A 24,187-nucleotide genomic window follows, 5' to 3' on the forward strand; every position below is an offset into this window, starting at 1 on the left:
CCGTATGTTCTTCCTTTGAGCTGTGTTTTCGTAAAAAATCAACTCTTTCTTTCTTTTTATATATTATTATATCAAATCTCTCTCGCGCATACTCTTTTCAACTATATTTTCTGCAACAACAACGGTCTGTATAAAAATTTGTTTACATTTTTATACAAGTTTGTCTGTGTCTATCGTGGAGTATATTGCGTTTATTTTCCTCCTAATCAGCGCTGATCGGCTACACAACAACCGTAAAAATACGAATCAATGAGTCATGACTACAACTTTCCTCTTGTTTGTCAAGCAATAGTTCTCCGCTCGGCCTACAGCAGACTATGTTTTCCTTAAGCCTAGCGTTAATGTAACATTCATGCTAAGAGTAGTCAGGTTGAACACTTGCTTCATTTCTTGGATTAATCGTCCTTAATATATTTATACAGTGGCGACACACACACACACACAAACACTCGCTTTTATTTATTTGTATGTACAGAAATTTGTCAGTAAAAATCACTTGCGCTCACAAAGCAGTCACTTTTTTATGTTTTTGTAAAAATACTACGTAAAAATCGTGGCATATACATGTGTTAGCAGTTCGTAAAAGGGGACACGAGAGTAACCAATTTTTAATAGCACCACCGTGAATGCGGCTGTTTAAAATGTCAAAATACAGCATTTCTCATAAAAAGTTAGATTCCGCTTTTAAAAGAGTACAATCAACGAGAGAGTGGGAGAGTTCGAATAAGCAGCTCGCTTTTTGCTTTTAAATGCACACAAAAACCTCCGACTTTGTGCGTGGCTGTTTTAATTTTTATTTTTTTTTGATTCGATGCTAGTCTCAGATTTTTACAGATATGGAGACGGAGGCGGACTTGGCTTGTGGGATGGAGGGAGATCGTCGTCCGGAGGCTTGGCTACATTGTTGTCATTCTTCCTGGCAGAATCAGCCTTTTCCTGGTTAACGATGGACGCTGCTTTATAGTTGATCGGGCCATAGGAGCGATAGTCAACATCCGCATAGACGAGATCCTCAAGATCAGGCTTGTACGGCTGCAACGACACACATTTTTAATCACAATAAACACACACAGGACTGCTGCGAGAACTTGGGCGATTAGAAACGAAGACGTCACGCGCAAGTGCTCAAAAACACTAATTTAAAAGATCGAATAATACGTACAAGTATGCAGGCAGAATGGCTCCTAATAAATGTATGTTATACTGGCTTTCGGCACCAGCTCCTGTTGACAAACGAATTATCAGCACGTTGAACTACAAACTATGGCAGATGCTGAAGGTAACGCTTTAGGCCTCGCCTTACTTTCAGCACTATTCATAATTCCTAGACTAGAATTTGGAAAGAATTTTCTTACAAAAGTGTAAGTCTTAATCTGGAGGTAAGTTTTTGAGCACTTTTATAAGCAGAAAGAGAGAAACAAAAGTCCGTGAGTTTGTTAATGTTTAAACGAAAAGAGCATGCAGTTAATTTGGTACAAATTTACACACACTGGGAAATGCCGCTTTTTTTCAGCAAACTTTCCTCGTGGATTGTGCGTTGCGTCTTCCGCCAAGTGACTCCAGGATTGTGATAAAGAGTGCGTGTTGTCTCCGATGAAATTGCGAAATTCGCATCCAAAAAATTTTGATCTGCTAAAAAAATTGTATTTTGTAAACTAAAATAGTCAATCTGATTTTAATTACTTTTTACTTTAATGTAAGATAGTTCTTAAAAATTGAAACAAAAAGTTATCATTTTGGTTATGAACTAATTGTAAGCAGCAAATTGCTGATTATAATACCGATCCTAGATCTTATTTTTTACTAGAATCTTAAGCTCAGCACATCCCGTGGGACAAATAGTGCTAAGTGGATAACATATTGGGCCTGAAGGACCTCAGAGGAAGCCCCCACTGTATTGACACTCCAAAAGGAATGCCTTTAACAATCCATAATTTATAATGAATCAATCAATTATAATTTGAATGCAAATCAGCGTGAAAAGAATTATCTGATTTTTTAAAACCAGAAAATCCGCGGAGACAACAGGCTCTGCGTTGTCTAATAATTACCTCTAGACGTCAATCTCTTTGCCTACTGAGCCGTGGAACTTGAGCACCGGATTGTCGGTCATGTGGTCCGGTCTGTGCACTGGCGAGTGGTGGTCTTGCGAGGGCTGCTGCTGCTGGTGCAGCTGGGGAAGGTACTGCGACGACTGGCTCATCCGCGAATAATGGTGGTTTTGGTCGAGCAGCTCGCTGCCGTAGATGATGCCGTTGGGCTCGATGGGCGAGGGGTAGTGGAAGCGGTTGTTGTACGACGGCGGGTGCCGCGGCATCGTGCGCGAGTGGTGGTTCGCGTACGGACCGTTCAACTGCAGCTGCGGGGGCGGCTGCTGCGGCTGGTAGTAGTGATTCTGGCCGGGGTAGTAGAGCTGCTCGGCCATCGGCGCCGGCGGCACGTGGATGTGGTTGGGGATGTAGGTCCGGTGGTTGTTGCGCACGTTGTTTGGAAACGAGCTGGAGCTGAGGCTGCTCGAACTCGAACTGCTACTCGTCGACGGGTGCCGGCTGAACTGCATCGACTTTCGGTTTTTCGTACTCTTTGATCTTTGGTTCTGCAACACCGGGGGGCGGCCGGGGGTGGGGGCGGCAAGGCCATGCTGTTAGTAAGTTTGTTAAATAGCAATATCGGCGGCGCTAAAGCGAATTAATGGAGTCGTAAAAAAATTGAGCAGGCAGATTGAGAAAAAAGCCAAAATTCGTGCGAGCTGTATACTACTTTGTACAAATTTACACAGAGTTGCTACACGAGAGACTCACTTGGGGCGAGAGTTAGAAGTGTCGCGACATAAATTCCCTGCTTCTGGATGGCAATGTTTGTGGAAATTAGTATTATATGTACACTGTTATTGAAACGGGCTGCCCAAATTCGGTAGCCCTTGGAAAGGACTAGCTTTCAAAATGAGTATTGGGGTCGGGAATTTTAGATGATTTTTAAGCCAATTTAAATGGTTATGCCTAACCTATCATCTTAAATTCCAAACCTTATGGAAATGAGCAAATAAATGTAACTATTTTTACAAAAGAGTTGTTTTAAACTAAAGAAAGAGTGTCCAAGAAGCAACAGGTTTTGGGCACAGAGACACAACCGAAGGAGGGGTTGCTGCTCTCACCTGTTCCATGTGTCTGGTTAGTGGCTCTTCTTTCCGCACACTCTTGTTAGGGGAAATTCGGACAGGCACGTTTTGGTAAAGCGGCTTGGCAAAGACCCGTGCGATAGGCGAGGAAGGCTTGGTCGAGAACGAGAAGGAGGTTTTAAGCGAGCGGGGGGTGGGGACGGGCGCCTTGGCCTGGCTCGCGATGTTGGGCGTCGACTTGGCCCTGCAGCCCTTCGTCAGGGGCCGCGTCTCGATCGACTTGGGCCGCTGCAGCGAGTGGAACTGCCGGACGGTCGACGTGGACGCGTCCGACGAGCACGTCGAGGAGCAGGATGAGGAGGAGGAAGAGGGCGAGACGGGACACTTGGGCGTGGAGGCCCGCTTGGGTAGCTGCAGGGTGCTGGGGGTGCTCGGGGGCGGCAGCGGCACGCCCGGCGGCGGAATCGGCGCCGGTGGCTTTTTGTAATTGCTGTTGGTAATGTTCTGGATGCTGACCGTGGTGACGACTCTCTCCGTTTTCTGGAGCGTGATCGTCTTGTGCGGCAGTGCGACTTTGGTGCCCGGACTAATTACAAACGGCTCTCGAGTGATCTCGAGCGGCTTGATGATATTCACACTGCACGCCCGCGGTTTTCTACCTTGCGAGCGCGGCAGGGTCTCGCAACCCCTCTGACTGCGCCGCCCTTCCACCCTCCTGCCGTCGGGCGACGGCTGCAACTCGGGGTTGGACGACGACAGCTTGGTCGGCGTCTCTGGCTGCTCGGGCTTGCTCCTGGTCGAGCCGTAACCCGACGAGTTCTGCCGACTCAGCGGGCTCTCCGGCCTGCTCGGCGCCCCCTCCGTGGTCTCTGTGTTCGCTTCTACACTCAATACACGAGGCTGTGACGGACAAAACGAAAAACGCATGCTTCAAGCAAAAACAACGACAAACAACAACATAGCAAAATAAAATTTGATAAGAAGCTGCTCGATCGACTGCGCGGCAGAATGTACCCGGCAGTAGCGGCAAACCAAACTTTTGCTTTCGGACAAATAAAATGATGTGAGTGACACAGAGCAGTCTAGAGCTAGGCTAGCGTTTCCTCCTACCTTGTTTGGTGGTGATTGGATACCGTGGAAGGGAAGATTCTCGTAGAACTGGCGATCGCCATCTAGGGATGGGTCCTGGCTCAGTCTATCTCGGATATCGAACTGATTTGGGCCTGCAATGAGGAAAACGACGGCGTCAATCAGCGCACATGCAGCCGCAGCGTGTCGCCGCATTCACCAAAGTAGCTGCATAAATCGAGACAGGTGGCTACCTTGGTGAATGTAAGTTTGTTTTAATGTCAAAAGGATGAGAGACGTAATCACAGAAACAAACAAATAAGGCAAAGAAGAAGCTTGAGAAATAATTTTAAACAGTCTGGCCTTTGAGTTTTACCACCAACTTCTGGCGTTTAAGTTAGCAAGCACGGGGGATGTGTATTAATATTGCAAAAATGATAATTTGAATTTAGATGAGTCTGGTTTAGATGGTACAATTTAAAGATCCACTTTCCCATAATTCTCCCATTTAGTGTGTGTATCGAGAGAGTTGTTATACCTTGCCCTGGCTTTTTGCGCTTTCTGGTAGGCTGAACCTGAACCGTACTTCCATCTAATTTCTTCAATGTCACCACTATAACATGTAACAAGAGCACAAATAGCATGCGATAAAAGAAAAATAATTCCAAATGAAGCGTGTAGAATGACTCAACATGCAGCTCTCATAAGTTTAAAACATATAAAATTGAAGCAGCATGACTATATAGGAGAGAAATAAAAATTTACATCACATTCTCAAAGGTTCAAAGCGTACGTAACTTGAAAAAAAGAGTGCAAGTGCTTCTGTCTTTGGACACGTGTAAACAAAAAATATTCCGCTTATTTTGGCTCAACCTCTGGCTTCGAATTTTTACTCTCCCGCGAACCCGCATAAATTACCTGCTGGGCTCATCGTGTCGGCGGCCGAAATGGAATTGTTATTGATGGCGTTACCGGGGCTGGGGTAGACGGTGGCCTTGGCCAGCTCTTTGGCTCGCTTTCGCGGGCCGAGCCCGCCCGGTGGCAGGGCACTGTACTGGGAGGAGGCCCTAACGAAATTGCCGGTCGACGAGGTGGTGCTCGAGGTGGGAGTGGAGGTCAAAAGGTTTCGGGCGCCATTCACATGCACGTGGACTCCGGGCCGCAGCGGCCAGCGGTGGATGGCGGCCGGCGGCGGCTGCTGCTCGCCACCCCCGCCGCCGGGGGTGGCCGTCTGCCGCGGCGGCGTTAGATTTGCGTCTCCTTCCGGACTAGACAAAAACACACATAAAGAGATGCAGAGATGCAACACACGCATGCGGCGGATGGACAAACAACACAAGATGCATTCCAGATTAATATCTCATTATTTAGACGCCAACAAACATGAGCAGCGGGCAGCAGCGATTTACCTGCGCGTTCAGCATTCACCTGTGTGCGCTGATGAGCTGAGTGTGTGTTTGTTTGATCGTGTGGGTGCGGCATTCTCATTAGTGGCATGCTACGCTAGACCGCAGCATTGTTAGTTACTGGGGTCGTGGATTATAGATTTATCTGCTTGGTGATTCATGATACAGGTCAGTGCACTCGTGCTTTTCTCCTTGTTTGCAGCATCATGGACCGAATTTTAGCAAGGAAACTTTAGTGTAATTGTATTCGAGAACTTCGGAAAAATCATGTGTAAAATATATGTTTAAATGTTGACTGTAGTGTTTGCCAAAAAATTTCATATCTGACAGTGCCAATCGATTGCTGAGGGACCAATTAGGTTTGGCAGCCAAATAACTCGGTCAAAAAAGCGCGACACAATGTACCGAAAATAGGCGGAAATGTTACTCTGGCGGGGTTTGTTTTGAACCTAGCCAGCAAATAATCAGAGAAGTTAATGGATCTCTGATTGGCGTTTTTGCTCAGTTCATTTTCGACGGAATTATTCGGCTCCATAGCCCAATTCGACCCACAGGAATCGACTGTCACTGTCATAAATCAAATTTCAATGCTCCAGAGTTTTTGAAACAATCCATGCCAAGAGCTTCATTTCCGTTATTTGGTAAAAAAAGCACAAATCCACTGATCAAGATCGTGTCAAAGCAATTATTCTAATCTTTCCGAGGCACTTCAGACACTAACGACTTTCAGTTGGCGAGCAAAAATAAAAAGGAGGGTCTACTAAATCTACTCATAGAACCATGGGAAAGGGTGGTGGTGATCGGTTACCCCAATGGCCGTTGTGTGTTTGTCCTGACATTGCCAATTAATAAAATGCCAATAATTTGAACGAAAAAAGAGCAGGGGTAGCATGGCAGGAGTAATTACCTTGGACATAATTTGTGTCCGCTAGCGGTGTGGCATGTAAAACGGAAGAGGCGGCAGTGGCAGACAACACTTGGTGGCTGGTCAAGGCGACGCCACCGCGTCCCCCTGAACTGCAGTGTGAGGGGAGGAGGAGGAATCTTTGACAGTAAAGCAATGCGGTCAAGTTGGTTGCTTTGCTCGGCAAGGGCAATGTGCGAGAGACAAGAAGTTTGATACTTGGACTGTGCGACAGCCAGCCAGCTGCAGCTCAACTGACACTTTTTAGTTCAACATCGTAATAGCGATTGGGGCCAATCAGTAGAGTAACTGCAATGTTGTCGAGCGTCAGAATTGCAAAGGATCCCCACAGAGAGTCGGTCGGAAAAGAACAAAAAATGTTTCAATGAGTGACACATTACGAAAAGTATAATGGTGGGACAGGGCCTGAGACATGCCAACATCTGGTCTTTGTATATCACGGTGCAAGAGTTTGTTTCGTTTTGAATAATTCTGGTGCTTTGTATATGCAACAAGAGGAGTTTTGTGCTATTTATCAAGGGTCACTTGTTTATTCGTCGATCGAAATGCATGTTAGAGACAAGTTTTTAAGGGGCACGCCGGTCTGGCCACAGATTGGAAAGGAACGTCAAAAGTGTGTGTACTTACATTATTTGGGGCCCGTAGAGATTTATTATAAATCTCTCGTATTTGCTGTAAAGATCGGTATGATCGCTGCGGTAGAAATGGCAGAGTTTAGTTTATTGCGTGAGATTACAAATGCACACATCATAAATCAACGGCTCTAATTGCAAAACTGCTGGGCGAGTGTTGCACAAATCTTTATAAGCATGCTAAGTAGCTCTGCTGCTGCGTTTTGGATTATTTATAAAGTCACAACCACTCTTAGTTTAGATATACAAAAAAGTCTAAAGCGGCCTATTCAGTAGAAAAGAAACTCAAAATTGCGCTACGCTGCTGTTGTGTGGGATCCCTTTTCTTTCACTGACAAATTAACAACATCACGGCTGCCTCTGATTTTTGCAAACTGATCGAAATTGCGTGGCACCCAAATTAATTTATGTAAAATGATTTATAGGAAAAACCTAAAAGTACTGTGCAAAATTTGTCAAAATTATACGAATGAAGAAAAGTCTCGGAAAAAAGGTAAAACGAATCCCACGGCAAATATGGTGAAAGAACACAGCAAATGAAGGTTGAGTTGCCCTTTACTTGCGGCGTAGAAATCAAGGAAAGCACTGCGTCACAATAATTGGCAGATAAATAATGAAAACTCAATATGGAAGCATCTTGGTCAAACGAACAAAAGAGAAGCTGAAACTCAAACCAAACAAATATGGAGATTCAGAAAATTGTTTAGCTGAGTTCTGTGTTTTATGGATTTGCTTGTTTCGTTGTAATTTAAAACTTACTTTTCTCTCTCCTCCAACTCCACGGAGTTATTGTCTAAAAAACAACAAAACAAAAACTGTTAGTATTAAAACCAGCACACGCGGCATTTTAAATTAGTATATTCAGTCAAGTTTGAAAAATCCAGCATGCAATTTGTACAAAATAAGCGCACACACTTTACTGAAAAAACATGCAAGCAGCAAAAGTCGAAAAGAGACTCGGACGAGGTCGAGAAGGAGAGTATATATTTAGGTCGAGAGCACAATGTAAAATTTAAAATCTTGATTTATTCATTAAAGAGAGTGTGTTGCGAGAAGAAGGAAACAAAAAGCACCCGCACGACGTTGAATTCAGAATAATAATAATGAAAAAAAGAGAAAGAAAGAATTCTTCCTTCGAACCCTTATGACGTAAATTTCCATCATGCAGATGAGAGCAAAAGAGAGAGTGAAATGATATTTTCTTCGGAGTAAAAAATAATTTGTTTGTGCCGGTCGCAAACTTACACTTGTCTTCGACTCTCTTACGCCGGCACACGATGCACAGAATGATGAAAATGACGGTCACCATGAGCAGGGCGCCGGTGATTATGGACGCAAAAATTAGTTTGTGGTCGTTGTCCAGCGACGCCCACCAGCCAGGGTCTGAAATTGTTTTGAATCACTTTAAAGTCGATTCAAATCATGAAATAGAATGGAATGACATGCGCAGTAACGGATTAAAATAATAAGCATGCGAAACTTGAACTCAGTCGAGTATATAAATAAAAAATGCAATAAAGGATTCAATTATTATTTGGAACTTACTACTTCTTTCCTGGTATGCTAAAAGTTCACGTGTCCCTTTAGTAAATATTCGGTTTGTTAGTTATGGCTGATGCATCAGGTTTGATATTAAAGATCGAGGAGTTAGAAAATTGGTAATAAGTATAGGGTCGTGGAAAATATCTCAATTTTTTCAAAAATCTAAAAGCGGTGTCAATTATAATGTTTTTAATCTTTTTTTAGAATTATCAGTAAATAATCATCAGGTTCTACATTTTTTTTTTAATTTTGCCAAAACTGCCTGAAAGTGAAATAATTTCACTTCAATACGTGAATGAATCCTCAAGTTAACCGTGTGTAAAATAACTGATTCAATAGAAAATATTGAAAATTTTCAGTTTGAAAGAAAACCTTCCACCGGATTCTCAGTGACAACGATCCCTTGAAGAGGGCGTACCTCGCGGGAATTTTTATATGGGGGCATAAATGGTTCCCAGAAAATTAAAAAAAGAACCGTGAGACGTGTCATAAAGCACGGGATAATCATGAAATTTATAATATCACTGATATTTTTAGCTAGAATTCTATTAAAATAATCGATTTACTGTTCTTGCAGATATAATAAATTTAAATTATTCGTCAAAATGCTACAAAAAAAACTAATGATTTCTACTAGTTTGATGACCCGAACATCATGGAAGTCACAGAAAAAATCCATGGTCGTTTTAGCTCATTCATAGCAATAAGCAAAGATCGTTTCTCTCATTGCGAGCAATGTGGGGCAAAGACATTCGTCAAAGCTGACTGACGTCATTGGTTGCCTCTAACAATAGTATTTTTAGCAGTATGGTCCAGTCCTAAATTATTTCTCTGACTTGTTTAGAAAATTGTTCATCGCAATCCAATTTGAAAACATGACGGTAAAACAATAAATTAAAAAAAAAACGTACAAAATTTGGCAATAATTTTGTAATTAACTTGGCAAATTTTTATCTAGCCTGTAACATTGTTCTTGAAAATTATCTGCATCCTTTCTTAAAGAGATTTTTAGGCTCTGTCAATGCAATGTATGGGAATAACTCTCGATCTTTGGTTTTGTTCGCATGCTTTTGTGCTCGAGTGTGGGCTGGGGGCCGACGGTGGCATTTGGCACTGAATTTTTATGTTCTCACCAGTGATGTCCCTCTCGCAGGGGATGGACATTCCGACCGAGTTGTTGGCGAAGCAGAGATACGTGCGGAAATTCTCGACGCGCGACTCAAGCGTGAGGATGCTGACGAGGCCACGCGTCTCCACGTTCTCCTCGATCGTCTCGTTCTCGTTCTTGATCTTCCACGTGAAGTCGACGTCGGTGGGGTTGGCCGACGCGTTGCAGATCAGCACCAGCTTGCCCTCCATCTCGCGCTGAGTGATGGCGCACTCAGGCTTGTCTGTTTGAATTCGCCAAATTAGTGCCTCGCTCGTTATCAAACGTGTGCTGCCCGCAAAAATAACATCAAAAAAGCCGGCCGGCGGCGACACATCAAAGCAGCGCATTCGCGGCGTGCCAACGAGTAAAAACGCAGAATATGGTTTGACCATCGGGCGTCAATTTTGACACTGCCCTTTTTATATTTTGATGAGTTTCAATTGACAGCCACTTTATTAATGCATTCTGAATTTAAAAAAAACATCTGTTTACTCTGGGGCAGTCGTCTGCAATTTTTCAACTTATGTTGAGCACCATTTTGACTTTTTAGTAAGGTCTTAAGGTGCTATAGAGGTGTCAAAATAACCAAGTTGGCCGAAAATTAATTTTTTAGCTGAATTTAGAGAAAACCAAAATTGTACTATCAGTTAGTTTGTAACCTCGAAAAGTGTTGGGTTATGCGATCAGACAAGACCATCATAAAGAAATAGAATCCTAGCGTTAGGGTAACCCTGGAGAGATCGATCTTATTAAATCGTATATATGTATGTAGTCAAGTTAACGACGCCTGACGGGATCTGTATTTGTCCGATCTGCAATATCTGCATTGTTTTGGAACGGCTAAGCTGTGAGTTTTCAGTATATGTGCAATTTGACCGTTAGGAAGCCATCAGGGTGTTCAGGATGCACCATGATTTGCCAAAAATCTCGTTCCTGAGCATCCTGATGGCTTCAAAAGGGTTAAATCTCTCAACTTGTAGATGCTCTTAATTTAGCTGCTCCAGCGGTGTGCACATCTTGCAAATCACACTAAATAAAAACCCGCCAGGCGTCATTAAAGCGGCTTCTCGTGCGAATCAATCGTTTGAGGGCTACCCTGACGCCAGGGTTCTATTTCTTACCTGTTCTGATGGTCTTTTCTGAACCACAATATAAAAAAGTCAAAATTGGTCTTATCAAAAAGCTGAAATATCTTAGACGATTTCAAATCTCTCGTGAAAACACCCTTGAATACAATTTTTAGAAGTCGATGTCAAGCATATAAGTAGTGTTTTGCGTTAAATTATATATTAAAAATCGTTCAAAATAATTACCATGAAAACATTTACTAATTAAAACACTTTCAAACTCATCAAAACATGAAATTTCGTGTAGTTGTGTTTTTGTTAATACCGCGTGCAGGCTTTGTTTTCGCGGGCATGAGAGTATTTCAATTTTGGGCCGCGTTGAGTAAACAAATCTGAGTTCGCGAGAACTGATCTGAATTTCAAAACAACTCGCTGCCGGCTTGCAAAGTGTAATTACTCGGCGCAGAAAACGCTCTCGACAGTTAAAATAGTCGAGTGGGACGCAATTAAAATAATGACTCGTGCACGCCGCGGGCGGAATGACAATCATTAAAATGCATGCGGTGCAAAAATAAAAATAATAAAACACTGCACAGTTGCGAGCGAGCGAGTGAGTAGTGAGTGAGTACAGTTCATGCATTTTGCATTCGAGTTGGGTACAAAAAGGTGCACTCGGCGGCTTAAGAAATTAAAAATGATAAAACCTCTGCAACGCCTGGGAAATAAGAAGGCGTTGCGCGAAGAGTGCAGAAAAGAAGGAAAAAATAACGCTCTCGCTGAGAGAGGAGGTGTATAAATTTACATTACAAGGAGAACAAGAAGTGGCGGTTGTGATTATGATAATGAATGTCGGGCGAGGAGCAAAATTGCGACGGAGAAAGAAAGAAAGTTTCGCAGTGAGAGAGGAAGAAAAAATAAAGAGGTCGTCGCGGATAATGCAGGAATTTGGGCCCCGCCTCGAGCCGATGAAGCCAAATGTATCGTAGCATGTTATACACATACACACACACACACACACTTTGATGGATTTATTTTGGAACACAACATGCATTATTCAAATCAGACGAGAGGAGTGCTTCTGCTGCCGCCCAAGCGCCCGATGATTTTGCGCGGTGGCCATCAATAATGATTTGCAAGTCAAATCGCATTAGTTTATGTTAGGGTTGAAAAGCTGGCCCGACCTTTACTTTCGCCGCTCGCTCGCTCGCTTGGCTCGTGTGCATAAATATGTATTTGCCAGGCAACTTGTTATTATGCAGCCGCCTCAAATATTGAATCAACACAAAATTAATATTGTAACCATAGTGCGTGGAGCGAGAGAGATCTCGGCGGAGAGAGGAGGACAGGGCTCGAGTTGGACTTGATTAAACAACTGTGTTACTAGATGAGATTATTTTATGATGTACAAAAGGTCCTGGTCGGGAATAACTGGATTTTACTAATTGCTAGGACTGTGAACTTTTATCAGCTGACAATTTCAGTCAATATAGTTAAAACAGATTCGACCATGAAATTAAAAAAAACTAGCTTAATGAGACTTATATTATTATTCAAATTAATGATTTTTTTACTTAATTTGGGGTGTAAAAACTTTCCCAAATTTATTTATGTCTAGTTTTTTTCAATTTTTTTTAGTTTTAATGATACTTAAAATTTCACTTACAATTTGACTTTAAAAACCTATTTGATTATATTTCAACTTAGAGGAAACTAGCAATTTAATTATTTTTAATAAAGTGTATTGGTATTATGAGAAATTAAATTGAAAAGTGATCACATTTAAATAAACTTTGCATGTAAGGAATTTGCTCAGCGAGACAAATCAAATGATGTGTCATTTCGTACTTTTGCAAAAGTTCAGGACTTTACCAAACTTTTCCAACAGAAATAGTGTTTAGAGAAAATCACGTGCAGCAGTGTTAACTTTTTAGAAGACATAGTGTTCATGAAATCAAGCTCCATTTAGGCTCTTTGAAAGTTAAATCAATTTTTATAACTCAGCCCTGCGGAGGAAATTAGGGAAAAGATAAATGTTTTCCAGAAAAAAATAAAAATTGCAAATTTCATGAGCTTTCCAAACAAATCAAGAAATCAAGACTGACTTGTAAAAATACGACTAACATTTCACAGTCCTATTTTCGTAAAAATTTAGAAGAGATCGATGGAAATGGGTCTTCTATGAGTTCCATTAATACAACTACAGAAAGAAACTAGGAAGAAATACGATTATAAGAGGGTGTGCTTGCAATGTGTACAGTGGTGTTCAGGCTCAAACGCGTAGAGAAATTAAAAAAATAAAATTAAAAAAGACAATTAATATAGGAGAAAAGAGAGAAAGAGATCATCCGTACGTAAGACGTTGATGAAAGTTTTATGCGTAATGTTTCCGTGACGATTGAAGGCTTCGCACACGTAATTGCCGCCTTTCGATCTCGGAATTGGATAGTTGAGAATCAGCGCGTTGCCTTTCATGCTTATTTCGGTGTCGTTCTCGCGGTGCCACTGATACGAGGGCTCCGGGTAAGCTTTGGCGTTGCACAAGATCTTCTCAGGAATGTGCCCTTCGACGACGCTCAAAACGGGCACCGAGACGCTCACGTTCTCTGGAGGGTCTGAGAAGGAGAAAACAACCGCAACAAGTGGTGATTTTATACAAGTACATACAAAATTCTGAAGTTGTTAATTCAAAGAGAGACACGAAAAACTGGATTAATTCTGAGGTGATTAGCATTTACAGGTGTTATGTACACACACTTGAATACAATTTGTATTTTTTTCCAGGGGGCTGCTACTCACATTCGACCCCGAAGAAAGTGGTGCTCTTGACCCCTGGGCCGACCTCGTTCGACGAGCTCTCGCATGTGTAGTTGGCGTTGTCGTATATGCGGTCAAGCTCGCCGTTGGGCCACTGCTTCATGTCCCACACGAGCGTCGACACGACCGACTCAAAGTCGTTGGTGCGCGGGTCTGGCGGCAGGATGTTGGTCTTCACAGTGTAGCGTGAATTGGCCATCCCCAGCGGGATCGGCTGGCCGTCCTTTAGCCACTTGACGCCACACGCCGGCTGGCACTCGATCCGGCACGACAGCGAAATGTGCTCCGCGTTCATCAACGCGCCATGGTACGGCGGCAGACGCTCAATGAATGCTGGAGGAGCTGTTTGCATGTTGATTTTCAGCATTAAAAGTTAGAAATGTTTTGTTTAAATCATTTATGTATCTCAAAAATGATTTTCGGCAATGTAAAAATATGTCGAATCTTGGCAATCTCTTCATTTAAGTTTTTGACAGTGCCAATCGATTCCTGAGGGGAGAATTTAGTAAGGTGGCCAAATAACTCGGTTGAAAATTCGACAAGACATGCCGAAACCGTCGGAAGTTACTTTTGGTGATCGGTTCAGAATAAAAACCACCAAAGTAATGGTTTTTACGTATTCCCCAACTGTTCCACTTACCAAACACATCAACGAACACGGTGGCGCCCTCGCCCTCTCCGCCCTCATTGTAGGCGAAGCAGGTGAAGTTGGAGAGAGTCTCCAGGTTGACGGGGTCGATGGTCAAGTTGGCCGAGGTGACCTCGTGGATGGGATGCTGGCCACGCAGCCAACGGAAGGAGGTCGCCTCAGGGCGTCCGTAGTCGACGATGCTGCACATCAGGGTGACCGAGCTGCGCTTGACCACCTTCGCGGGCTCAAACGTCAGAGCGGCCTGGCCGGGCGGATCTGAAAAGAATGCCGGTAGTCACGAACATAGTCTCTAAAACTTAATTATGGGCTACTCACAGTAGACGACGAGCTCCTTGTCGTCTGACATGGGGCCCCAGCCGCCCTCGTTCCTGCCCTCGCAGCTGTAGTTGCCGTGGAAGTTCCTGCCGACAGACTCGAGCAGCAGCTTGCTTGGGTCGATGTCGCAGAAGGTCGAGTTTTCCCCAGGGCCCGCTGGAGTCGACTGCTGGCAGTCGGGCAGTTCCTTCAGCAGCTGTTTGTCCAGGTACCAGCGGACGGCCAGCAGCGACGGCGGGTTGCCCTCCTCCACCTTGCACACCAGGGTGATGTTCAGCCGCTCCGTCTCGCTCACGGCAGTCGTTGGCTCCATCACAAGGTTCACCGTCGGTTTGTCTGAGCAAAAATGAAACGTAATCTCTTTGATTTTTCCCTCAAGTGGAGCAAAAAAAGGGATTGTCAAAAATAGCTTGGAGCTTGAGGAAATTCTGGTCTTACGGCTCAACTGAAGCATATTTTCAATGGGCTTGTTTTCCTCAAGTGATACAGTATTTTCTAAGAGTGCGCGTCCAACATTTTCCCCTATAAATTCACGGGAGTCTGGAGGGAATGAAATGAAAAAAAATCGGCATTTTCCATACATTTTACCATACTTAAAATATTCATTATGAGAATTTATACAAGAGAAAATTCCATAGATTTAAATAGATATATATATATAGGATTAATAATAGAGCACAAATTGAAAAACATAGAGAAACTGAAGAAAAATATCAGTGTTACAAATCAATATAAATTTAAAAATGGTTTCGAATCTAAAATGTCCTAATAATAAATGACAAAATTTATTGAGGGTAAACAGTGATTTTAATTTTAAATATATATATTTGTAGAATTACAGATCAGACTCTAAAAATTTGCTTCTATTGCGTTTTTTCTATTTAATTTTCTATAAAGAAAGGTAAAATTGTTCTGGCCCATCTTTAATTTGAATTCTACTACGCTTATTTTGTAAAAGAATATTCTGCTATAGTGATCCTTTCAATAGGCTACTTAAATCTAAATTGGTCTCACGAGACAAAAGATCATTTTCAAGAATTCTTAAAACCTTTTGTGAATTCATTTGCTGCCAAAGTCAATCAAGTCCCGATCAAAAGCATTTGCCGAGAGTTACAAAGAAAAGCTCTCGCTGCTTTTGCAATCCTAATACGATTACAGCGGATTCTGCGCTCCTCTAATTAAGAGGCCCTCGGCGTGCTGTTCGATGCGTTTATTAATAGTATATTATATACACTCACAGTATATGGCGACGTAGGCGACGTTCTGCGACTCCGTCTTGCCGACGGCGTTTTCCAGTACGCACGAGTAAGTGCCCTGGTCATGCCGGGTTGCGTTCTTGATCAGCAGCGTAGGCTGCAGGGGGGTGCCGCCCTCGTAGTGCTCGCCCCCGTCGATCGCAATGGGCAAGCCATCGCGCAGCCTGCAACAAGCAAAATGCAAAAAGTTAGATTCATTTCAAAATCTTTGTGGATAAATCTTAAAATACACGTCGATACACAAATAATTAATCCATTTTCACTTTTATAGCGTTCAATTTTATTGTTTTGATATTTTAACTTCCATTCGTTTAAAAAATTTAAATTTTACGCAAATTTCTAAGAAAATATAATGTAATGAAAGTAGGCACTAATTTTGACCTGATAGATGAGTAAATATCCGTTTCAAAAATCATCCTTCTTTGTGGAACAAGACATCAAAAATACAACCCCTAATCCATATTCATCTCGATTCATTCAGTGGAACGTGCAAAATAATTTCATGAATGGGTTAACATTAAAAATTAATTTAGAGAGAATGTCAAGCGATTCTGCGAATTTTCCGCTGCACGCAGACTGTTTGCTTATCGGCGGCCGAGCAAGCTGTGTGTTTTGCAAAATTGGCAGCGAAACTTTTGGCACAGTTGCATGAAATGAGAGCGGCAGGCGTAACGAGGGCCGAGTTTGTTTGCCGCAAAACAGCAGATGTCTTTTCAGAGCTTATCAAAATCGCATTAAGCCATCGGCGGCCGGTCTCGAGAGGCGGAAACTTTGCCCACTAAAAGCCGGCTCCGAAAAAAAACTATTCATGAAGGAAGAAGGGCAATTTATTAAAAAAGTTTCTGACATTTCAATTAAATAAATTTCTTGCCGCTTTGGAAATGATTTTGGCGTGTGTTTACCGAGGGCCGGTGGCTGAAAAACATCCGCGCGCCGAGTCAAAAAGCGCGTGGTAATAAACGATCGGGCGGTGGCGGCGGCAACGGGCAATGACGTCGCAGGTGCGATATTTCATTCAGAATACGGTTCTTTTCCGGTGGTTTGCGTTCGTTTTATTTTTCGGCTTAAACGCAGCCCCGTAATTGAATCATATTTCAAAAGTTCTTTCAGCGAGTGCAAACGAAAAGTGCTTTATTATTCGCGTTCGATTATTTACTCTTGGTCTTGTCGCCGCCCTCACGCACACTCGCAGGTCACTTCAGATAAAAACGCACCGGCATTCATCAAGTTTGCACAATGCCTGATGTATGTTTTCGCCGACGGCCGCCTATTAATCATTGCTTTGCCCAAGCGCGTTTCCATTTATTATCGGCAGTCCGACCAGAATTTCCATCATTCGCCTAAGGCTGGTTGGAATTTATAATTTTTGACATGCCACCCGTTTCTATTATTGACTTTTATGTATATTCGCCACGCAAAGCGCTCCAGGGGAAATGTCACTGATGGAAAATTTATCTTCGTACGCGCACACATTCATTTATTTTAATTTTTAATAATTGCGCAAGAGACATTGGTTTTAATTTAGTTAGAAATCGAAATCTAATTTCTTTTTCTCAACCTACAACCATATGATTATGAAACAACACTTGACTTCCAAGAGCTAACCGTTGGAAATATGATTGGATTTTTTGAAATTGTAATATTTGTGTTGAAAAACACGCCCAATATGTATTGTCTTTGAATGGCGACCACAAAAAGGGAGTAAATCATAAAAAAGAGCGGGAAATTTGTAAAATTTGACGTCTATTATTCAGATTGTTAGCTAAATCCTGATTAAATTATCGATTCACTGGTTTTGCAGCAATGAAATTGGATTTCAACATGCGCGAAAATGCTTAATAAATCCAAAACAACAAACACCGAAGCTGCCACTAAAAATGATCGATATTCGGTTTTGAACATCCCAAACCGCAATAGTTTGAAATCAATTTAACACCAACGGAAGTGGGGACAATCCAAAAGCTTTTACTTGGGCGTACAAGTGCACAATACGACGGGAACTAGGCCTTGCACAAACTGCAGAGTCGTATAGCAAACAATGCAGCCGTCGTTCCCATCAGCCGGACCGACACTCACACACACAGCGCACTAATTATCAAACAGAGCGCGGTGCATTGTCGTGAAATTTCTGAACGACACCAGGGAGAGGCGGCTGGTTGCATTATTAGTCAGCCGAGGAATGATACAACATATTATATGACCCAGGTGCTGTGTGTTGCAAAACATGACTTGACCGAGATCCGGCCGCGCGCATCAATAGGCTGAGCAATCGGCCGGCGGGGGCGTTAGCTGACACAAATCGACGTATGTGTCGCCGCAATTATGCCGCTTTTCCAGCAACCAATCGCGCAATTCCGATGCCAATCAATTCCAAGAGCTTTTTCCGTTAGAGTAACATTCCGACGGACTCGCTGATTAATTAATTGAAGCCTCTTGATGGAGAATTGATTCATTCCATGTCAGCCGGAAAAGATGTTTTTAATGGGTTGCACTCAGAAAAATTGCAAAAAACGAAATTACACGTCGAGCATTCAATTTTGAATCAATCAATATGGTAAAAATGTATATTTAGTGTGCTAATTGAACGTTGTTTTAACATTTTAAAACAAACAGTTCTTTTGGAGTTATAGTTTTAATTCATCACTTTAGTAGAGATTTCACTCCTAATAAACTATTTGATTACAAATTAATGTAAAAATCACCTCCAATCTGAGTTCCAAATGGAGTTTCATAAATATGAACACTCCGCTCTCTTCTCTCATTGGTTCAAGTAGCATTTTTTACAATATTCAACCCTCAGGAATCGATTAAGGCGGGAACGAGACAGAACTGACGACATTTTCGTATTTCAGAGCAAAATTGTCGTCACGTCCTCTCCTTATTACCTTTTTTATACTAGAATCGATTGGCACTCTCAAAAATTGAATTCCAGTGATACATTAAATCACCGACTATTATTTTCCACAGCGACAAATCCAGATATCTGCACAAAAATTCGTTCAAGGAGATGCTTAGAAGTTTGTTCAAAGTTTAGATTTCTCTGGATTATTTTTCCAGTGCTACCGCTTCTTATAAATAACAAATCTGTTTGCCGCTTTGGCAGTGGCGATAGGGTGAAATCAAGTGCTAGCATTTTGCTCAACTTCTTGATTTCATTTGCGTTGCGGGCAAAGAGTGGCGGCGTCGTTTCTCGCTCTCGCCACGAGCAGCCACTTCATTTCAACTTTGCGTCCAAACAGAAAACTTTGCGTGTGGTTGCTTTTTCTTTTGCTCCTTCCCTTCTTTCGCTCTACTCTGGCCATGTTTTATTCATTAAGTGGTGTTGCGCGATTTCTCGTTTTGAACGACTGCACATTAATCAACTTTTGTGCGGCGCGAAAACGATTTGCGACAACTCGCCCGGCGCAAGGAGTGAAAGCTGCTTTTCACCGCACGCAGCAATAAATAACGGCCTGCAAACTTTTTCTAATTGGTAGGCAGTATTTCTGCTAATTTGCAACTTTTATACTCCAACGAACTGCGGCAAAATCGAGGCAGGCGGGTTCTTTTTAATTAGACCACTCACGGAGCCACTTCTTGATCGCTGATTTTCCGCGGATTCGCGTTCGGACGAGTGCTCGGACACAAAAGGCGGCTCGTCTCGCCCTCGATCGCGACTAATTTCATAATCCAATCATTCGGCAAATTATCCGCATCGCTGCTCTTTCGAATGCCAATTGTGCACACTCGATGGAATGCATTCGGTCAATGGGGAATTCATTTTTCGCTGTTAATAAAGCTCTCGCTCGCTTCTGGATTTCAGCCGGCTCTGATCCAATTAAAAAGATCAATATTAAATATTTTTTCACTGCTCTCAGCGATACATTTTCCATCAAATGTTTGCGCAACGTTCTATAAAACAAATTCCCAGCCATGCTGTATTATCGTCCTTGTCATTTTAATACCAGCGTAATCAGACCGGCCGATCTATGCTGTACAAATCTGAGTACACACTGCGCTTTTGTTGGGCCGATTGTTTGGACTTTCAAATAAAATGGAACAAAGGCAGAAAATAAATCGAAATTATCGTCATTAAAAAAGCATGGTTTTGATTGCATAAATATCTTTTAAAATACTTTTGTGTACCATTTTCTTAAAAAATAAAAATGAAATTTTGTTAGCTTGATAGCAGGCTGGACACTTTCAATATTGGTCGCGTAACTGTTTTATCACACGTCGTCGACTCAAGAAAAAGTCTCACGTTCCAGGCTCTCCGAGCAGAGCTCGTAATGGCGGCACTTGCAGCTCTGCAAAAGGCGGATTCGAAAATTTGACCAATTTGAGTCGACGGTGAATGTAAGCGTTGAAGAGTGGAGCGCGATATCAATTGCCCTGAGGTAAGATTTTACTTCTCCTTAGAGAAACACTTTTTATCGATTTAACCATTGTGAATGGCTGCATGCATGAGTCAGCAAATAATGTCCTTGGCTTTCTAAGCTAGTTTTTTCAATTGGCAATTTTACTGAGCTGACAATTGGATCCTAAAGTGAGCTATTTTTATGTCCTACTAGCCACATAGGCAAAATCTGAAAAACAGAGTGCCTTGAATTGTTGAAATCTACCAAAGCGTTAGCCGTCAAGCGCTGGACGAAGAGAGCGGCCATAAATATATTACTCACAGAAAAAAATAGAGTTTATTTCCTCCTGTTTATCATTATCAAGACGACAAAAATAAAATTTAATTCCACATATTAAATAAATTCAAATTACTTATTGCCCTAAATCTTTTTGATTTAAGGCAGGATTGATTAATGTGAATCCTTGAAATCGGTTTTGTTACTCGTTGCACAATTCGACATCAATTGAATGCAGCGCTAGCGCAGACGACGGAACGGTTTTATCAGCAGACAAGAAATGTCTGGCGGTGGCTGCGGCGATCTTCTTTTTTATTGCAAAATGTGAGAGCGGCGAGTAATGCCACTTGATGTGCAATAAAAGTGCAGTTATGCTTGCTTACGTGTTTGGCCCATAAAGCGCGCGTCGCACACGCAAGAGGATTACACGTGTTCATGCACTCTGGCAAGATTTATCTCGCGCGGCTCAAGCATCCTTAGCCGATCTTTTTGCAGTACTTTTTGTTTGAGCAGACCACGGCGGTGGCAGCGGTAAATTATTATATCATCTCCATTACTCGCTGCCACGTTATTTTTATACACACGCCGCGTATTTGCCCCGAGCAAACACAAAGGCCGGCGAAAAAATCGCGCGTCACAGCAAAAAAGTGAACGAACGCATGCCAAGCAAACAAGCAGCCGAGGGAATAAATCGGCGAGCTCGCGAAAAAAATAATAGCAACGGGTCAAAAGGGGTTGAGTGCGTGCAAATTAACAGAAAAGCAAATACCACCGCAACTGGTAAACACATCGTGCATGCCCGTAATTGGACCCTACTGCAATAAAACGTTAAAGCAACTTTACCCATCTGTAAGATTTTTTAACTGTGCAAAATTGCATTTTCCCAAGCAGAAACAGTAAATAGAAAATTTAAACAGGATTTTAGCTGAAAATCTTGGTTAATTTCCAAGGAGCCACGCCCCATTCATAATTGCTACAAGTTCTCAATAAAAAGGTCCAATTAAACAATTATCCCGTACTTTTTGCGACATGTATACCATACGCTTTTTAATTTTCCGGGAAATCACGTCCTCATTTCAAAATTCCCTCTTCAGATGGTCGCAGTTCACGGAAAATCCAGAGGACGTGTTTTTCGACTTCATAAAAATTATGTCATTTTCAAAAGACGAACTCGTGGAAATTACTTAGAAACCGTTTATTCTCCTTTGAAGCAATTGTTAAAAACAGATAAAGGCACTGATTTAAGTAAAGTCAATAATTTTTTACATAATATAAAAATTGAAACGTGATACGTTAAATTGTAGCCCAGCAAACAAATTAAAAAGTTTACTCTGAAGTGGAAGAATTGTGTAACGAGCGCTTTGAGTCACATATCGCATCGTAACGCTGCAACTAACAATGAAAAGCTGCTGCAAAACTCTGATGTGGGGCAAAAATTGAGCCGGGCGTGAAAAAGCTGCGAGAGCGTTTCCATGGCGACCGGCGAGCGTTTTTTACCCATCATGCAACCGTGGTAACGATGCTCTCTCGTCACGTGTGCAGGCGCGCATTTTTTCCTCCGGATGCATCAGAATAATGAAGTTCGAAATGATATTGAAATTGGATTGCTTGTGTCATGCAACATAAATTCGGTGCACGTGCTTATTTCTCTCGCAGAATGCGGAGTTAAATTATGAACGAGTTCATTTAGCAGCACCAGCTGTGTGTATATAAAAACGCTGTTAGAGAACATTCAAGTGGAGTTCACGACGAGACGGAACGAGAGTAATTATTACTATCGTTTCTCGTCTTGAAACAAGCAATATTTCCTTCTTTATTATTCAGTTTTTTGCTCTGAGAGAATATATATTTTTCAAAGGGAAGAGAGTGCATGCAATGCTATCTGCATTGCATGCGAGATACGCCGGTTGCATAACTTTAAAATGTCGCTATTGTTTAGTTAAACAATAAGCAGCAGCAAGCAGTAGTTTGTGCGCGACGAGGTCGTAACTGTGGACGTAGTTATTGTTAAGTGTGCAGTTTTATTTTCAATGTAGTAGCACAAACGGAAATAATGCCGCCGTGAGAATGAACGTTTCCTTTTTGCTTTGAGGACGAGGAATAAAGGATTCGAGGAAAATATGGACATTTTATTGGGTATATTTAGATAATTTAAATTGGTCATGAATAAAAAGTGAGGCTAGCGAGTAAGGATTAAAATGAATCGAAGAGGATCAGCCTAGTATGCGCAAACAGAAATGGATATAATAAACGCGCACGGTGCGCTCACATTGATTAAAAGAAGCTATGGTAATTATTAATAAAACTTGTTCTAAAATAAAAACTGTGGAGCATAAACCGTAGAAGAAATGACAAAACATTTTAAAAAATAACTATGTCGATATCCTCTTTCTTTAAAATTTTAAATGATGAATGTTGGTGTCATATTTAAATCATGAACGATTTTATTTTTGTGTTAAATCCCTCACACTCATTACCAACGATTTTTTAATTGCTCCTCTTTTTTTTTTTTTTGTTTTTTTGCTCTTTTTATCCCTGTCCGAGGACCGGAGGACCGGGAAGGGCGCGCACTGCACTAGCACGAATGCTGAAACCCGGGTCCCAATAACACCGCGAACGGATAACATGGGCGCACCAGGCCGCACAGGGACCCAGCTCACTCAAGGGCCACTTGCCTCCGCACCGAGGACTGCATTGAAACGCTAGACATTTGTCCCGTGAAGCCAAATCACGCATGCTGGAAAGGTGCAAACCAGCAAGTAGCGAGTCGGCGCCGGTGCGCCTCCCAGCCCGTTGAGCAATTTGAGCAATTCGAGTCACTAAACTAACCACTTTTTGCCATTTCTGACATTGGGTAGCCAGTATTAGATCTCCGAACTGCTCAAATACCTCTCATTGCTTTGACACTCCTGAGAGTGCCTTAACAATGCGAGCCAGTAAAGAGAAAAGCAGGCAGTGCTTTTAATATAAAAAAATCAAATGAGTACACTTTAGAGCAGTACAGATAAAAGAGGGGAAAATTAATGTAATTCATCCATCTGCAGTGTTTTTGCGCGCAGGGCAAGAGAGTAAAATTGCAGAAATCGCGCCAGGCCGGCTGACTTGTAACAAATTGGCCGTGTTCCGCCGGCGGGCCAAGTGCAAAGACGTTGAGCAAAAATTGGAGTGGCATCTGCTCGGCGCGGCGGGCGCGCAACAATAAACTGCAAAGCGGCGGATTCCAGTCTCGCAGCGGCACTCCATCTTCGGTTTCCGACTAAAAGGTTCATTTAGATGATTGAAGACGCCGGCTGCTAGTGCTGCTGCTGGCCCGCTTTCGCCGCAAATGCAGGAATTTTTCATTTCGTTGTTGTCTCTGCTGTGGCGCCGCACGTTTTACGACACACCAACAGTAGCAGTAAAACAAATTTTCACAAGCCCAGCAGCCACGAAAACAAACAAAAATGTGGCTCGATTAATTGCGATCGAGCTCATTTGGAAATTCCTCTAGCTCTCCCTCCTCGAAAGCGCCAAATTTACGGCGCGACTAACTATAACTATTGGAAGAGGGTCCGCCGGACATCGTTATTGCCGCAGCTATATAATTTTTTGTTGCCTTAAGCCTCCAGCTGGCAGATGCTACGGCCACA

The 24,187-nt window shown here is 42.4% G+C and overlaps 1 protein-coding gene across 1 annotated transcript in view; it reads right to left on the minus strand.

Annotated features, from left to right (window-relative positions):
* Positions 1 to 952: 952 nt before the first annotated feature.
* nrm (neuromusculin) overlaps positions 953 to 24,187 on the minus strand; it is a 190,094-nt gene continuing 166,859 nt past the window's right edge. The window contains exons 10-25 of the mRNA XM_065491022.1: positions 15,928 to 16,109; positions 14,690 to 15,025; positions 14,363 to 14,629; positions 13,705 to 14,064; positions 13,260 to 13,520; positions 9,825 to 10,082; positions 8,695 to 8,712; positions 8,395 to 8,532; positions 7,909 to 7,942; positions 5,105 to 5,454; positions 4,725 to 4,799; positions 4,229 to 4,341; positions 3,155 to 4,018; positions 2,052 to 2,641; positions 1,163 to 1,223; positions 953 to 1,032 (exon numbers count right to left, since the gene is read on the minus strand). Of these exons, the coding sequence (XP_065347094.1) occupies positions 2,054 to 2,641; positions 3,155 to 4,018; positions 4,229 to 4,341; positions 4,725 to 4,799; positions 5,105 to 5,454; positions 7,909 to 7,942; positions 8,395 to 8,532; positions 8,695 to 8,712; positions 9,825 to 10,082; positions 13,260 to 13,520; positions 13,705 to 14,064; positions 14,363 to 14,629; positions 14,690 to 15,025; positions 15,928 to 16,109 (3,844 nt within the window). The 3' untranslated portion in view covers positions 953 to 1,032; positions 1,163 to 1,223; positions 2,052 to 2,053. The remainder of the gene's footprint in view (positions 1,033 to 1,162; positions 1,224 to 2,051; positions 2,642 to 3,154; positions 4,019 to 4,228; positions 4,342 to 4,724; positions 4,800 to 5,104; positions 5,455 to 7,908; positions 7,943 to 8,394; positions 8,533 to 8,694; positions 8,713 to 9,824; positions 10,083 to 13,259; positions 13,521 to 13,704; positions 14,065 to 14,362; positions 14,630 to 14,689; positions 15,026 to 15,927; positions 16,110 to 24,187) is intronic.

The sequence above is a fragment of the Cloeon dipterum genome, chromosome 4 (genome assembly GCF_949628265.1).
Source record: "Cloeon dipterum chromosome 4, ieCloDipt1.1, whole genome shotgun sequence".
In the NCBI taxonomy this organism is placed as follows: Eukaryota; Metazoa; Arthropoda; class Insecta; order Ephemeroptera; family Baetidae; genus Cloeon; species Cloeon dipterum.